Source organism: Vigna unguiculata, chromosome 10 (genome assembly GCF_037176805.1).
Source record: "Vigna unguiculata cultivar grain cowpea cultivar isolate G323 ecotype 2 chromosome 10, ASM3717680v1, whole genome shotgun sequence".
In the NCBI taxonomy this organism is placed as follows: Eukaryota; Viridiplantae; Streptophyta; class Magnoliopsida; order Fabales; family Fabaceae; genus Vigna; species Vigna unguiculata.
The window spans coordinates 30799911-30817807 of NC_140801.1; the positions used below are offsets into that span (position 1 = coordinate 30799911).

The 17897-nt window shown below is 38.2% G+C and overlaps 1 protein-coding gene across 1 annotated transcript; it reads right to left on the reverse strand.

The window, feature by feature from the left end:
* Nucleotides 1-11028: 11028 nt before the first annotated feature.
* LOC114171458 (cytochrome P450 94B3-like) lies at nt 11029-12751 on the reverse strand. Its single transcript, XM_028056467.2, has one exon. The coding sequence runs from the start codon at nt 12713-12715 to the stop codon at nt 11207-11209; it is 1509 nt and encodes a 502-aa protein (XP_027912268.1). The 5' UTR covers nt 12716-12751; the 3' UTR covers nt 11029-11206.
* Between the last annotated feature and the right edge of the window lie 5146 nt (nt 12752-17897).

Here is a 17897-nt window from a genome sequence, read left to right on the forward strand (position 1 = left end):
TCCTCCCTTTTCACAAGACATGTTCAATAACTCATTCATTTCCCTTGCCTATCGTTTAGATTGATCCTCGGTTGTCCACTTTGCTACATTAGTTAGTTTTAAATGAGGAAATTGAGTTTTGATTAAATCTCTACGCGACAAGAGGTTATCAGTGCTACTGTCTCTTCGAGACTAAATATTTGTATATACCCTATGTGGGCCAGAGAGGATTTGCATAATCTTGTCATAAAAAATTTCATGGATATTGCAACACCTTTGGAAGGTAATGCACAATGTCATCTTCATCATAACATTTCACTTCCAGTTAATACCATTTGGTTTGTTACTTCTCAAACTTGTTTGTTTCCTAGGTTGTATATATGAACGTTAAAAACAGTGTTCTTAACATGTATACCAGAATAAAAGAATCTACTTTGTGTTCAAATTTACCACAATAAAAACTGATGAGTTTTTTAAATTTTAAAGTTTTCTTCAATAGTGGAACTAAAATCAAACAAAAGTAACTTATTATAAATATTGTAGGGTGTGCAGAAAAAATAAGAGGGATTAATAACACTAGTATTGTCTAGTAGAATGTCTTTTTATAGAACAATAAGCATCAATCTATTATAGTACAAAACTAATATGATGATATCTTTATCTGATTCTAACTTTTCCACTTTATCTAACCATAGTAAAATGAATTATTTAATGAACCAGTAAATTTTATAATGAAATAAAGAACAATAATTTATAAGAGATAGAGTCTTAGTCTTATGTATTTACCCCAACAGTATAACTTGTTGAGCTTCTCTCTCTTTACCGAGTGTTATCAATAACTACTTTCTTTGTGTTGAATATAAGAATGTGCCATCCGAAATTCCTATTTACCAAGTTGCTAAAGATCCTATTTACAATGGCTACAAATTATTTATCTTTATATGAAGGAAATTGTCACGTACTGTGAAAGAGGGACAATTCCAATAGATATAAGTTATCTTGATTTGATGAAGGATTATGTTGTTTTCTTTTAAGATTATTGAATATGGTGTGAGTTGATTAAGAAAGCTAAGTGAAATCCCCACTGGACATTAAGATAGCAAGCTATCTAGATATGAAGGTTCCTTTCACAAAGCTCAAGAGAAGAAGATGATGGATTGATTCAAAACAAAAAGGAAATGGAAGGCACATAAACTATAGAAAACCAAGAACAATTAAAGGAAGAAGAAAACATAAAATGGAAAGGAATGAAATTGTAAAAATGTGAGAAGCACGCCACTACAAGGCTAGAAGCCATGGCAACCTTGAAGATGAGTGGATGTGTGCCGCCACTTGCTATGCAAGATAAGGCTTAAAGGTATTCACTCCCAAGGGAGGAAACTCTCACAAATGGTTGAGACACAAGAGTGTTTTTACTTCAAAATGTTCAAACCTTTTACATGTCTAGGAGCACCCCTTATATAGAAGAGTTTAGGGGCCTCTAAGCAAATAAAAGATACCTAAGGATGTCTCTACAAAAACCTAACCTTAGCTTCTAGAAACTAGATCAAATAAGGTTACAAAAATGAAAGACAAAAGAGCCAACTATGGTGTGTGCAAGGCTAATTTCGTTCTAGCACAAAAGGAGACAAAAAATGTGTCTCATATGTCTCCAAAAAGTGGCCAAAGTGTGCTAAAAACAAAGGAGACCAAAGGTACATAGGTACACTTGTTTTATGACTTTTACTTTATGCTTTATGCATTTGCTTTACTCTCTCATCCACATCATTTATGCTCCCCAATCACCATGCGCCACCTAGCATTGCTTTCTTACTCCTAATTAACCTATAAAGCAAATAAACATAGATTAGCATGTTGGCTTAAGTCAAGTCAACTATAGTCAACAAGTCAAACCTAGTCAAAGGTCAACAAGTCAACTAAAGTTGATTCAACTAAGTCAACTTAGGGAATCAAAAATAACAAACACAAATGAAAGGGATGAAGGATTAGTGAACTTCCTTTCTAAACATGCTTAGTCTTCTTAAGCATGTGCCTTCATCCTTGGTTGGGGTCAATCCTTCATCATGATTGTATATATAATTCATTTATAGTAGGATTTTGATTGACTAATTTTATTTTATTTTTCTTTGTTGTAGTATTTTCCTAAGGTCAAATGTCAACAATATTTTAACAATCAAATCATTTAAGTCAGGGAAGATTGATGTTTTTATCTCATTAGTAAATGCTTATAGGTTAGTTGTATATTTCCTTATATAACTAAATAAGGGAGGTGATGCATTCATATCAGGAGATTAGGAACAATGTTTTGTTTAATGTATTTTGGCCTCACAGTCCGCAAAAAATGGGACATGAGGGATGAGTAGTGGAAATCTTAGCTCTATCTTTTTTTTTTCATGTTATTTTATACTTTTGTTTTAAATATATAAACTTCATTAAGTCTTGTGTAATTATGTAAGAATTTCAATGTCCATTCATTTCAATTTTTCTTGATTTCAAGTTCAAAGATGTTATATAGGTATGTGAGTCAAAGAATAAAATTAGTTAACATATTTAGGAAGGTGATGGCTTGAATTGAAAATCTTTAACATAACACAATACATGTACAATGAGCATGTCCAAACTTGGAAACACTTTAAACATCATTCAAACATTTATCTCTCGATAGTTGTGAAACTACTAACTCTTCAATTTGAATCACATTTGGTTAGTTTTTGATCGGTTGTTACAACTTTCATAATTTTTTCCATAGGTAACACTAAAATGAGAATGAATGAACAAGAAATTAAATAAATTATAAAAAGAATAATCGAACCAATACACAATGGTTGTTTTAAAAAAACACTATTTGTTAATGAAAAATACACATGTTGATGAAGTGGAAAAGCATTATCTATTGATAAAAAATAGACATTGCTTGTTTGAACAAGTGTTATCTATTGATGAATTGAAAAAACACTTTCTGTAGTCTGTTAGAAATTATATAGATAGTGTTTGTCTAAACAAACGTTGTCTATAAGGTGTCATTAGACAACACTTTTTTACAAGCGCTCCCTATTATTAAAAAACACTATCTATTAATGAAAAATACATATGCTGACGAATTGGAAAAGTTGTATCTATTGATGAAAAATAGACAACACTTATTTGAACAAACACTATCTATTGATGAATTGAAAAAGCATTTTTTATAGAGAGCGCTCTCTCTTGAAAATTATAAAGATGATGCTCTCTCTTGTAAAAAGCATTAGACAACGTTTTTTTTTACAAGCGCTCTCTATTAATAGATATTGTTTCAATAGCTAGTATTTAAAAAACACTATCTATTAGAAAAAAAAAAGCATTATCTATTGATAATTTTGGCTTAATGTAAGGCCCAGTTTTCTGTCCTAAAGTTTTAAGGGCTGCCTTTAAGCTATTGGGCCTAAGGGCTGGCCTAAAGGATAAAACCACCTCAAAGCCTGCCCTAATTCACTCATTCTACACTTTCAGAATCTGCTCCCTTGGTGCTTAGAATCGCAGTCGTCACTCCGTTAGGGTTTCAACGTTTAACCATATTCAAGCCTAGCTCAACCTCGTTCTATTCATGTAAGTATTCCCCAACGCATAGCTTCCAATCTCTGGTCTTATTGTGTAGCCAATGTTAATGTTTCCGTAACGTACCCACTGCTATTCTTTTTCCAGCTCCATAATCCTTTCCTAGAGCTGTGGTGTTCCTCTATTCGGCGTCAAGGTCTTGTGCTAGATTATTCCCAGGTAAGGGAAGCTACAACCCTCTGGTTGTGTGATGCGTTTTCTGTGGTTGTGTGTTTGTATCGTGATTGGTTGAGATTGCATGTTGTTGTGAACGTATGAGATGGCTGGAAATATTATTTAGGTGCGAACGTATAGCTGATGCAGGTTGAACAATGGCGTGGTCTGTTAATCCCGCCCAAGCGACTTGGTCTCGCCTAGGCGAGACTTGCAGAGAACCAACCCCAGCTCGCACTCGAGCTCTCGCTCAGGCGGAGGGTCTTAGTTTTGAGCGAGGTGTTATCTCGCTCAGGCGAGAGACACTCGCCTAAGCGAGCTTGCGTGGGAGTTCAAGGATGGGTCGGTGCAGTTGCAGCCCAGGCGAGGGGCCTCACTTTTGGGCGAGGGGTGGGCTTGCTGATGAAGGATTGACCTCAACCAAGGATGGAGGCACATGCTTAAGAAGACTAAGCATGTTTAGAAAGGAAGTTCACTAATCCTTCATCCCTTTCATTTATGCTTGTTATTTTTGATTCCCTAAGTTGACTTAGTTGAATCAACTTTAGTTGACTTGTTGACCTTTGACTAGGTTTGACTTGTTGACTATAGTTGACTTGACTTAAGCCAACATGCTAATCTATGTTTATTTGCTTTGCAGGTTAATTAGGAGTAAGAAAGCAATGCTAGGTGGCACATGGTGATTGGGGAGCATAAATGATGTGGAGGAGAGAGTAAAGCAAAGGCATAAAGCATAAAGAAAAAGGCATAAAGCAAGTGTACCTATGTACCTTTGGTCTCCTTTGTTTTTAGCACACTATGGCCACTTTCTAGAGACATATGAGACACATTCTTGGTCTCCTTTTGTCCTAGAACGAAATTAGCCTTGCACACACCATAGTTAGCTCTTTTGTCTCTCATTTTTGTAACCTTATTTGACCTAGTTTCTAGAAGCTAGGGTTAGGTTTTTGTAGAGACATCCTTAGGTATCTTTTATTTGCTTAGAGGCCCCTAAACTCTTCTATATAAGGGGTGCTCCTAGACATGTAAAAGGGTTGAACATTTTGAAGTAAAAACACTCTTGTGTCTCAACCATTTGTGAGAGTTTCCTCCCTTGGGAGTGAAACTTTTAAGCCTTATCTTGCATAGCAAGTGGTGGCACACATCCACTCATCTTCAAGGTTGCCATGGCTTCTAGCCTAGCCTTGTAGTGGCGTGCTTCTCACATTTTTACCATTTCTTTCCTTTCCATTTTATGTTTTCTTCTTCCTTTAATTGTTCTTGGTTTTCTATGGTTTATGTGCTTTCCATTTCCTTTTTGTTTTGAATCAATCCATTATCTTCTTCTCTTGAGTTTTGTGAAAGGAACCTTCACATCTAGATAGCTTGCTATCTTAATGTCCAGTGGGGATTTCACTTAGCTTTCTTAATCAACTCACACCATATTCAACAATCTTAAAAAGGAACAAGATAATCCTTCATCATTTGGTATCTAGAGCCTAGGTTATCTTGAATATGGTGTTTTCATGTGCTAACCTTGTCTTGTTGTAGCTATCTTGGTATGGTTCAAATCCACTTCCATTACACACAAAAACAGTGCTGGCAGAAAACGTGACGATTTTAAAACAATAAACTGCACCATCTCAGTTGTCCAAAAGTTACGTTCTTGGTGTCAAAAGAAACCTCTTTGTGTCTAGTTTCCAGCAAAAAAATTACCAACGCATTTGGAGTTCTGTGGAGAGAGTTATGATCAAATGAGTGAGCAAAGGTCAGAGCTGCCGAGAATACGAAAAACAACGTTTTCAGGTTATGTTGTGGCAATTTTGGCTTCGGTTTTGCACCTCTTTAAGCTCCTAAATGTGGTTGGATAACATGTCTTTGGATGCTTAGTCTTTGAGCCTCAAATCCATGAGTTTAAATGCATGATAGCTACATGTTTGTGTCTTTGTGTATGTCATGTTGAGTCTTTAAATGTGTCTAACTTTTGCTTGAGTCTCTTGTCATATGCTTCTTTGAGTTTTCTTGTTTTTGTTTCTAAGTTTTTGAACTAGTGCTTGAGATCTATGCCTTGTGTTGTTGTATGCTCCTTGAAATTGATTTTGACCTAATTTTAAGGAACTAAGTGTTCAAGACACCCTAAAACATCCTTCTCATCATTTTAAGTACCTAGTTTTGAAAAGAAAAAGTGTTTTCAAGACCAAAAACAGTTTGGCCGAGAGCTTTTACAATGCTTGGTGAATCCATTTGGCCATTTTTACTAGGTGTTATGCTACCAAATTTTATACTTAGATTTTGGGTGATATTGGCAAATTAGTTCCATGTTTTAACTTGGTTATGATCTTTCTTGGTGTATGCATAATTTGAGGTATAATCTTGGCTTGTTCAAATGCTTTCCATAGAGTCTTTAAAAGTGTTTTTCATTGCTTTAGTCTTATTCAAGTTTTGTCTTTAAAACAAAATTTCCTTAGAAGTTAAACTTCCTTGTTTTTGTGCTTTTCTTGCTTGTCACTAGGTGTTCTTTGTTGTGTCTTAGTAGTTTTCTTTTCTTGAAACTCTTGGGATGTTGTGGCCGAATCACTTGCCTTGCATTTGAAAGGTTTTGAACAAGTTTTTAAAAGTGTTTGCTTCACTCCTTTGGTGGATTTTGAGTGCTAGCCTTGCCTTGTTACTTTGGGAGAGTGATCTAAACACTTGGGTTACAATTTGGGTTGGATTTGGTCTCGGTTTTCATGTTGTCTAACCTCTAATCCATTTATTTTGTCTCGGATTTGAGTGTTTTTGTTGTAGGAATCATGGCAAGTTCATCAAATGCACCTACACCAAACAAAAACAATACATTGATGAGATTGCTTCGGGATTTGGAGTTGTCTAGGAAAGAGGCCTTTGAACAATTAAGAAAAGACAAGGAGCAAAGTGACCTAAGAATCCAAGAGCACATTCAAAGGCTTGAAGCTAAAGAGCAAGAAAGAGAGGCTAGGAAAAGAGGGCATTCTAGGCGCAACCCATCACAAGAGAAGCAAACTCCAAAGATTCCTAAGTTCTATGGAGGAAGTGATCCCAAAGTCTTCCTTGATTGGGAAGCTAAAGTTGATCAAATTTTCAATGAACATCATGTAAAGGATCAAACACAAGTTGATCTAGTAGTTTTAGGATTTTTGGAGTATGCCAATACTTGGTGGCATAAAGTTTGTAAGAATTATGACCAAGGGCCACCCGCGGCTTCTTGGATGGACATTAAAACTCTTATGCGCGCTAGATTTGTTCCTCCCTCCTATAGGAAGGAACTTCTTTTGAAGCTCCAAAGGCTTCACCAAGGTTCTATGAGTGTGAGTGAGTACTTTAAAGAATTAGAGTCTCAAATGCATAGGGTTGAAATAAAAGAAACTAACAAAGAAAAAATAAAAAGATTTGTGAGTGGTCTTAGGAGAGACATACAAGACCAAGTAGAGTTGTATGAGTACTCCACTCTTGAAAATGTTTTCACACTTGCCCTTGGGATTGAAATTCAATTGAAAAGAAAAAGAAGGGCAAGGAAGAGTTACTCACCCAACCACTACTTTAGTCACTCATGGAAGGGAAATGATAAAATGAAACATGATAAGTTCCCTTCTAACTCTCATCAAGAACCACCAAGTAAAAGTAAGTCACCAAGTGATCACATTCACCATTCCACTTCTCAAAGATCAAGTTCCATTAAATGTTTTAAATGTTTGGGTTATAATCACATTGCTTTAAATTGCCCAACCAAAAGGACCATGATCTTAAAGAAGAGTAATAATGTTGAAAGTGAACACTCATCTCCCCATTCTCTTTCAAAAGAATCTTCTTCCTCTAGTAAAACTAAAATTTTTGAGAAAGACCCTATGTTATTAAGGCGCATGATAGGTCAAGATCAAAGTGAGCTTGAGCCAACTCAAAGAGAAAACATTTTTCAATCTAGATGCAAAATTAACAAATGGGTTTGCTCTCTAATTATTGATGGAGGAAGTAGTACCAATGTAGCTAGCACAAGGTTGGTGGAAAAGCTTAGCTTAGAGACCATTCCTCATGCTAAGCCCTACAAGCTTTCTTGGATAAGTAAAGAGGGAGAAATAGATGTCAATAAACAAGTCCTAATTAACTTCTCTATAGGAAGCTATAAAGATGAGGTGTTATGTGATGTTGTTCCCATGGAAGTCACACATATCTTACTAGGTAGGCCATGGCAATTTGATAAACAAACTTTACATGATGGCTATACCAACCAATACATTTTCTTCAAAAATGGGAAAAAGACAACTTTACAACCTCTATCACCTCAAGAAGTTAATAAGGATAGAAATAAAATAAGAAAAGATAAAGAAGAAAAAGAAAAGGGGCAAGCTTTCACCAAGGTGTTACTTGCCTACAAAAAAATTCTTCCAAAGCAAGATGTGCATCACTCTTCCTTCTCTTCCCAAGCCAAAAAGGAAGGCCCAAAGCATAAGCAAGAGAGGAAGAGTAGTCTAGAAAATAAAGATGGCCTAACCAAAGCTAGGGGTAATACCCTTAGAAAGGATGGAACAAAAGCTCATAAAAGGGAGGCGCAAATCCTCCCCCAAATCAAGTCAAGTTCCATCCACAAAGGCTTAAAGAATTTGTGGTCAAATTCTCTCCAAGAAGGGGAGGATGATGAAGGATTGACCTCAACCAAGGATGGAGGCACATGCTTAAGAAGACTAAGCATGTTTAGAAAGGAAGTTCACTAATCCTTCATCCCTTTCATTTATGCTTGTTATTTTTGATTCCCTAAGTTGACTTAGTTGAATCAACTTTAGTTGACTTGTTGACCTTTGACTAGGTTTGACTTGTTGACTATAGTTGACTTGACTTAAGCCAACATGCTAATCTATGTTTATTTGCTTTGTAGGTTAATTAGGAGTAAGAAAGCAATGCTAGGTGGCACATGGTGATTGGGGAGCATAAATGATGTGGAGGAGAGAGTAAAGCAAAGGCATAAAGCATAAAGAAAAAGGCATAAAGCAAGTGTACCTATGTACCTTTGGTCTCCTTTGTTTTTAGCACACTATGGCCACTTTCTAGAGACATATGAGACACATTCTTGGTCTCCTTTTGTCCTAGAACGAAATTAGCCTTGCACACACCATAGTTAGCTCTTTTGTCTCTCATTTTTGTAACCTTATTTGACCTAGTTTCTAGAAGCTAGGGTTAGGTTTTTGTAGAGACATCCTTAGGTATCTTTTATTTGCTTAGAGGCCCCTAAACTCTTCTATATAAGGGGTGCTCCTAGACATGTAAAAGGGTTGAACATTTTGAAGTAAAAACACTCTTGTGTCTCAACCATTTGTGAGAGTTTCCTCCCTTGGGAGTGAAACTTTTAAGCCTTATCTTGCATAGCAAGTGGTGGCACACATCCACTCATCTTCAAGGTTGCCATGGCTTCTAGCCTAGCCTTGTAGTGGCGTGCTTCTCACATTTTTACCATTTCTTTCCTTTCCATTTTATGTTTTCTTCTTCCTTTAATTGTTCTTGGTTTTCTATGGTTTATGTGCTTTCCATTTCCTTTTTGTTTTGAATCAATCCATTATCTTCTTCTCTTGAGTTTTGTGAAAGGAACCTTCACATCTAGATAGCTTGCTATCTTAATGTCCAGTGGGGATTTCACTTAGCTTTCTTAATCAACTCACACCATATTCAACAATCTTAAAAAGGAACAAGATAATCCTTCATCACTTGCTCAGGCGAGGGAGGACTCGCCTAAGCGAGTACGCAAGAAACACCCATTCGCCTCTGTCGCGAATCTCGCCTAAGTGAGGGACTGTCGCTTAAGCGAGAGGACTCCTCTCACCTGAGCGAGGGCCTCTGGCCTAAGCGAGGGTTGGGCGAGAGGATGTGTGGGTATTGTTTGGAATTCTTCTTTGGGGTATTAAGTACATGTTTGGTTGTATTGCTATGTTAAAATATGAATTGAATGAGTATACATGAAATGATAGGGCGTATGAGTTGTGATTTATGAGCTTTAACCTGATGTGAGTATGATATATGCATGAGATGATTCATGGAATTGAAATGATGAGTTTGGTATGACTTCGACATGAGACATGAAAGGGTTGGTATCAATGTGGCATGATAATGATATGAGACGGAGTTCCATATTCATGGTTCGAGAATAATGAGTTGGTATGGTTTGGCTGAGAATACGAAAGAGATGAATTATGAGAAACTGTATGTGATGTATATGTATATATGTGTATGCATGCTGAATTCGTTTGATTGATTAAGAATGTTGGTCCGTGTCAGTGCGTAATTCCTTGGGATCTCTAGGTAAGATTTTCAGGGTCGTGCTTCAGTGGTCGGGACGTAATCCCATGGCCCCTGTTAGTGGGTGTCCATGGTGGTGCCCCATCTGTATAACTAGGTAAGGATTCAAGGTAAGGTTGCATCCTGACACTCTAAGGAGTCAGTTAGTCTCACCTAGAGCGGACTGACTCCTGTGGTGAGAGTAGCAGGAGGCCTGAAATTCATTAAGGGCTAACCTTGTGGTGAGGGAAATTGATTCATTGAAACACTTGTAACACAAGCTCGGGGGTGAGCAGCTCGGGGGTGAGTAGAGGTATCCACCATAAGTGCAAGCATCCGCTGAATCCGACTAGGTTATATGTATCCGGATGAGTCAAGTCTTAGTGTATTGGTTGGAAGGTCCTAACATGCCTGCGTGATGTATGTATAATGGACTGTGAATATGTATTTGATTACTTTGGCGAAATGGTTTTGGCTCTAGCTTACCCTTGCTTGTTTGATTGTGTTGTATGTTGTTCTTCTACTTTTGCGATGATCATCAATTTTTTGATGGGAGTAGATGTGAGAGGTACTCGAGGTCAACAAGGAAGGGATTGGTTCCGCTGCATAGTCTACATGGGCTGGACTTCATGTTTCCTTGGGCTTTTCTTTAGGGCTATAGCCCATGTACTACTTTGTTCTTTAGTACTCTATTTACTATTGTGAAGTCCTTGGATTTCGTTTGTATCCGGCATCGTGGTGTGCCTTAGTTTCTCCTAGCATCTTCTGAATATTGTTAGGAGTAGCGTTTATACTCCAGGGCTTGTCACTAAATTTCTATCCGTGTAGCATTTCATTTAAATTAAAGTTATTATTTAAATGGGGTGTTACACTTAGTGTATTATTTTAATATATCATGTAAATATATTTTGAGGTTACAGTTAATTATGACTAATATTCATATACATGTACTTAAGAAACACTTAAAAAGTAATTAATATTATGACTATTATTTAATAAAAAAACTTCAAAAAAAAAGACTTTTCTTAATGGTGGATCGGATGAGTGAAAGGTTCTCCGAATACCGTATTTGCTTATACATATAACATATACCAAAGTTTAGTTTTTTATTTTTTAAATTGAAAACCATAAATACTTATAAAGATTGGTTCCACACTAAGATAATGACCTTAACCACTTAATTTCTTCTCCCATTTGTAGCACCAAGGTTCAGTATCACTTGTCACTCCTGAGTTCCAGCTCCAGTTCTGCTGTTGATCCTCACTTTGAATCCTCCAGCCATATGAGCAGTTAAAAGAGGAACAAAACGCGGGTGGTCATCAGAGACCGGCGAAATAACAAAACGATTAAGGATAGAAGCCACCACATACTCCATCTGAATAAAAGCCATTTCCCTCCCAAGACAAACTCTTGGACCCGCCTGAAAAACCGGGAACTTATAAGGATTCACACACTTCAGAACCCCATTATCAACATTCTCTTCATCAAACCAACGTTGTGGTTTAAAATCACAGCAATCCTTCCCCCACAGAGCCTCCATTCTCCCCATCCCGTATGGAAAATAAGTCACCCTTTCCCCTTTCCCCACGTGGGTCCCATCAGGTAACACGTCAGCACCACTCGCATGCTTCGAGTCCCACGCAACCGGTGGATACAGCCTCATCGACTCACACAAACACGCCTTCAACAACTTCATCTCTTTTAAACACTCATAATCCAAACCCTCACATCGGTTATTTCCACAATAAATCTCTTTCACTAGTAACGCTTCTTCCTCTCGATGTTTCGACAACAACCAGAACAGCCAGGTCATCGCCGCGGATGTGGTGTCTCTCCCCGCCATTATCATGCTTATAACCATATCCCTCACCACCGTCTCCTCTTGACCTGCCTCCAACAACCGTACCAGCAAATCGGTGCCACCTTTTCTTTCATTATATGTCATTTCATCTTTCTTTCCTTTTATGATCTTCATCACCGACTCATGCACAAGCTTCACGGCTTCCTTCAGAGCCTTCTCTGACCCCATGTTCAGCATTCTCTTCATCTTCCAAACCAGAAACACTGGCGCTGCGCCGCGTGCAGCGCTCACTTCGGAGGCGGTGTCGAAAGCTGTGAGAAGAGGCGGCAGCGGCCTTTTCAGGTCCAGGCAGCATGGATCGTAGCCTAGCGACACCTTGCACACCGTATCGAACGTAAGTCTCCGCAGCACATCCTGCAGGTCGATCACGTGTTTCTCACGTGATGCCTGCTCAAGTAGTGGAATAAGCCTGTGTTGGACCTCTTCCTGGAGCGTTTTCACGATGAAGTCCTTAAGGGACCGCGTACTGAACTCGTGGCTCGCTAGCTTGCGCTGCGCTTGCCAGAGCTCGCCATCGACGTTGAATATCCCGCACCCGAGAAGGTCTCCAAGGATTTCGGTGAAGGGTTTGCCTTTGGGGAAGTTGCCGAAGTTGGTCTTTAGAATGTACTCTACGTTGCGGGGGTTCGCCGTCACCACCGTGCGACGGGCACCGAGGCGGTGAACGACGATGGTGTGGGTCGGGGATTGTGCTATTTGTTCGGTGTACCAGTCAAGGAGACGGTGGCGGTTCTTGTAGAAAGAAACGAGGCATCCAATGATAGGGTGTGAAGGATGTGCATGGTTACGGTGATAGCCATATTGTTTTCCGTTGAAGAAACTAAGGAGAAACACGAAGAACAATAGAAGACTGAGGAGGAAAATGAGCATGGCTTGTGGCTGAGAGTGTTTGTTACACAAACTGTACTGTGATGATTTTCAGGTTGGAATGCAAGGTTAGTCCTTAGAGCTATATATAGAGTCATCACGATCCTCCAATGTGCATTAAGATCTCAGAGAAAAGAAGGAAAATAACAGATTTATAAATTATGAAATGTGATAAGAAAAGAAAAAAGAAATTGAAGTGTGTAAATAAATGTAGATAAAATAAAAGAATTATGATAGGTTAACAAAGTTTTTAACAAAGTTTTTGAGAAAGTTTCGTATTCACGTAAAAAAATATTATTTTATTATTTTATTTTATTTAAAAAATAAAAATTTAATCTGTTTTAATTATATTTTTAGAAACTTTGTTAAATTTGTCAAAAGCTTTTTTTGTCAAGAGGTAATTTTCCAAAATAAAAATATATGTATATAGTTGATATTTTATAATTATAATACATTATAATACATAATATATTAGATGCAACTAGGACGGTGAGGTTCTATTTTGAATTTCAGGTGATTCTAACATGTAGTATAGTGCTTAGTGTTACCGAAGGAACAAAAGAAATGCGCCGCAAATTAGTAAATGGTTACAACAAGAGGTGGAGCACGTGGTTCATATGTCAAAAGAATGATGATAACATACACTTCCATTTGTAGTCTATATCAATTCAATACTAATAATATAATAATTTTATTTTAAAACTAAAATCATTTAGGAAAAGATGTCTATAAAAATATTAAATTTTAATAGGTGTACAAAAATTGAGGAGTGTACAAATATCATTTTTGGGAATAGCACTGACCTTTGAATAGATAATTAACACTAGAAAATGTAAAACTGATCAGCACTCATGAAATGCAATACTCGCTTCCCCATCTTATATCAAACATGCAACAAAATACATGGTAAAATTTTACTATTTATATCAAACATGCAACAAAATTATATATATATATATATATATATATATATATATATTTGAATTAAGTATGTTTTTAATTTTTGAACTTTGACACATTCTCAGTTTAATATATGCGAAAAAATATGTTCAATATCATAAAAAATATTAACATAATTGAGTTAAAATGATTATATTCATTTATTTTTTAAGTTTAGGAACTAAAATGTATGAAAATTTCAGACAGAATGAATTCCAATTTTGTACCAAATTTTAAGGATTATCCATATACTTAACCCCTATTTATCTATTTATTTATTTATTTATTAGACAAATATCATCACCTCTTTTATTTATCTATAACGTCAATGAGCATGGAATGAATGCACTGGTCAATAAGATTTTTAGAATATATAAAAGTAAAGATAATTAGAATATATAAACTTTAGAACTTCTATGAGTAAAGATAGATAAAAGAAGAAAAATAAATTCAAATGTTATGCTCCTTAGACTGCTAAATTGATAATTATTTCACTGCCACATCTCGATCTTAATTTCAATACTAAACCGATCAGACCGTTAAATATTGGACAACTTGATTTAAATTGAAGTTTATCAAAGGATATATAGTCTGATATATAAATATAATAAAACTAAAATAAAGATTATTTTTAGTTAAAGTTCCTAGATTGTTCCACATTAATAATTTCATTTTTAAATACCACGTAGATAATGATATGAAATTATTATTACTATTGATATTTTGGAAATATATGATTTTTATAAAATTTAATGATTTTTATTAAACATTTATACAAAATATTTTTTTATATTTAATTATAATGTATTAGGTGCAATTAGGAATGTCAACGAGACGGGTAGGATATTAGTAGTAGTTTTTCGTACCCTATCCGCTGGATAAATATCCGTAACGTACCCATCTCCATATCCATGCGGGTATTCGTTATCCGAGTATTCACATATTTTTTTTAATATCAATGGATATCCAGGGGTACCCGCAAGTATTTACAAAAAAATGTTTAAAATATTTAACAAGATATTTTAACTATAAATTCAAATAAAATACAATATATCACATTCATTGTAACACCCCATTTAATTTATAAGCGAAATTAAATGTAGTGTCGCATAAAATAACATACAAGCGCAGCCCGGGAGTTTGAAACTAAGCTCCCAACGATCCATGGCACACCACGATGCCCAAAAGAAAACGGGATAAAGAGTTAACTAAAAGTATATTAAATCTAAAACCATCTATTTCGTGGGTCGCAGCCTTAGATGAACTCATACAAAAAATATAAACTAGTCCACGCGGACTATGCAGCGGAATCTCCATTTCCTTGCTGACCTTTGGAACCTCCCCCATCAGCTCCCATCAATTAAATTGATGATCATCGCAAGAAAGAAGAACCACATACAAGACAACCATACAATAAACAGGGTAAGCTAGAGCCAGCAACATTTTTATCATACAGTCAAAATATATTTCTCACCATTCAATATCCAAACATCAACCAAGCATGTTATGACTCTCAATCAATACACTACGACTCGACTCATCCGGATATGTATAACTTGGTCGGATTCAGCGGATGTTTGCACTTGTGGTGGATACCTCTGCTCACCCCCGAGCTATGTGATACAAGTGTTACAATGAATCAAATTTCCCTCACCACAAGGTTAGCCCTTAATGAATTTCGGGCCTCATACTACTCTCACCACAGGAGTCAGTCCGCTCTAGGTGAGACTAACTGACTCCTAAGAGTGTCAGAATGCAACCTTACCTTGAATCCTTACCTAGCTATACAGATGGGGCACCACCATGAACACCTACTAACAGGGGCCATGGAATTACGTCCCAACCACTGAAGCGCGACCCTGAAAGTCTCACCTAGAGACCCCAAGGAATTATGCACTAACATAGACAAAATACAATCATACAATCAGATAATATTCACTATGCAAAGATACCCTCATTATATCAACCTTTAAAGTCGTTACCTTTAAATTTCCAGATCCAACCCATTCCAACTTATCATAATCCATTCATGTACATAGAGTCCAACTCATCTCATTATCATGTCACTTTAACAACACCAATCTCATTTAGTTCACATGTCAATACTCATACCAAACCCATCATTTATAATTCATGAATCATGCTACGCATACATCACACTCCATTATATACATGTCCCTCATCATAACATTCATACCTAACAAAAATAGATCATCCAGAAATTAACACACATCCAAACAAAGCGTTGTCTCGCTCAGCACCTCGCTCAGGTTGAGGGGTCTCGCTCAGCACCTTGCTCAAGCTGAGGGGTCTCGCTCAGGCGAGACAGTCTCGCTCAGGCGAGTCCTCCTTCCGCCTAGGCGAGGGCTCAAAACAAGAACAGGGAACGACGTGGGATCTCGCTTAGGCGAGACCCCTCTGCCTGGTCGAGTTGTCTGCTCAGTCAAAAACACACTCTGGCCGCCTGGGCGACCACTCGCACAGAAAGCTCTGGGCGAGCCTCTGCACGTCTCGCCTGGGTGAGTCTATCAGTGTCCGCCACTATTCGCACCTGCACAACGCATACACACACCCAACAGAGATTTCCAGCCAGTCCAAACACCCACAACAGTACACAATCTCAAGGAATCCACACCACAATGATACAAGTCAAAAAAAATATACCACACGAAGAGGGTCTAGCTTCCCTTACTTGGAAATAAGCTAGCAAAATGACCCGACACGCCCTCGATACCGAACGCACGAGCACAACAGCTCAAGGAACGAACGGAAGAGCTGAAAAGATAGCGGAACAGAAGCACGATATGGGTCACTTGGAACCCTAGCTGGGAAAAGGACGAAATGAACAATAGAGACGAGTTTGGGCTAGCCACAGTACTTACACGGAGTAGGAAACAACTTCGAACTAGCTTGAAGACAGCAGGAACCTAACCCTAGCAGAGCGTATTTTTGGCGCACGGGGGAAGATGACGGCTACGTTTCTGAAAGTGAAAGAGAGTGTGGAATTAGGGCAACGTGTAAGGCTTTTATCCTATGGGCCGACCTTTAGGCCCATCACTATAGGGCAACCCTTTAAAAGGGAGCAGAGAATAAAAAAGGGGCCTTACATTCTCCCCAACAAGAAAATTTTCGACCTCGAAAATAAAGACTCACCAGACAAACAGATGTGGATGTGATTTTCTCATGTCCTCCTCTAACTCCCACGTCGAGTCACCTGTCCTCCGATCCTAGATGACTTTAACAAGACTAATGGTCTTTCCACGACGTTCCTCAACCTTGCTCTCCTCCAAAGCGATTGCGGGTACTTCCACGGTGAGATCTTCCCTGATCTGTATATCTTCGGCTTCCAACACATGAGCTGGGTCAAACACATACTTCCTCAGCTGTGAGACGTGGAACACCGGATGAAGGTTCGCCAACTGCGGCGGTAACGCTATCTCATAAGCCACTGGTCCGATCCTCCTCGTGATCTGATACGAGCTAAGGAATTTAGGGGAAAGCTTTCTTGAGCGGAGAGCCCTTCCCACACCAGTGGTTCGGGTCACCCTCAAGAACACATGATCGCCGGCTGCGAACTCCAAGGGCCTCCTCCTACGGTCTGCATAGGCCTTCTGTCTACTCTAAGAAGCCTACATTCTGTTCCTCACCATCCTCACTTTCTCAATGGTCTGCTCTAACAATTCGGGTCCAACCAACACTGCCTCTCCATCCTGATACCAACAGAGAGGAGTCCTACACCTCCTGCCATAGAGAGCCTCGTATGGCGCCATGCCGATGCTCGCATGGAAGCTGTTGTTGTAGGTAAACTCAATCAAGGGCAACACCTCATCCCAAGCCCCCAGATGGTCCAATATGCACGTCCGCAGTAAATCCTCAAGTGACTGAATGGTCCTCTCTGATTGACCATCAGTCTGGGGATGGTAGGCTGAGCTCATAGTCAACTTGGTCCCCAATTCCTCATGTAAGGTTTGCCAGAATCGGGATGTAAACCGAGGGTCTCTGTCGGAAACTATGCTCGAAGGTACTCCATGCAACCTCACAATCTCCTTGACATACAGCTGAGCCAACTTGGCCATGGACATCCTCAAGTTCATCGCCAAGAAGTGTGCACTCTTGGTCAACCGATCCACTATCACCCAGATGGTGTCATGTCCTCTAAAGGTCCGCGGCAGATGGGTAACAAAGTCCATGGAGATGCTGTCCCATTTCCATACTGGTATCTCCAAAGGCTGTAGAATTCCATCGG

What these genes read in the sequence shown, in the direction of transcription:
- LOC114171458 (XM_028056467.2), bottom strand. Translation starts at nt 12,715, where the DNA reads ATGCTCATTTTCCTCCTCAGTCTTCTATTGTTCTTCGTGTTTCTCCTT.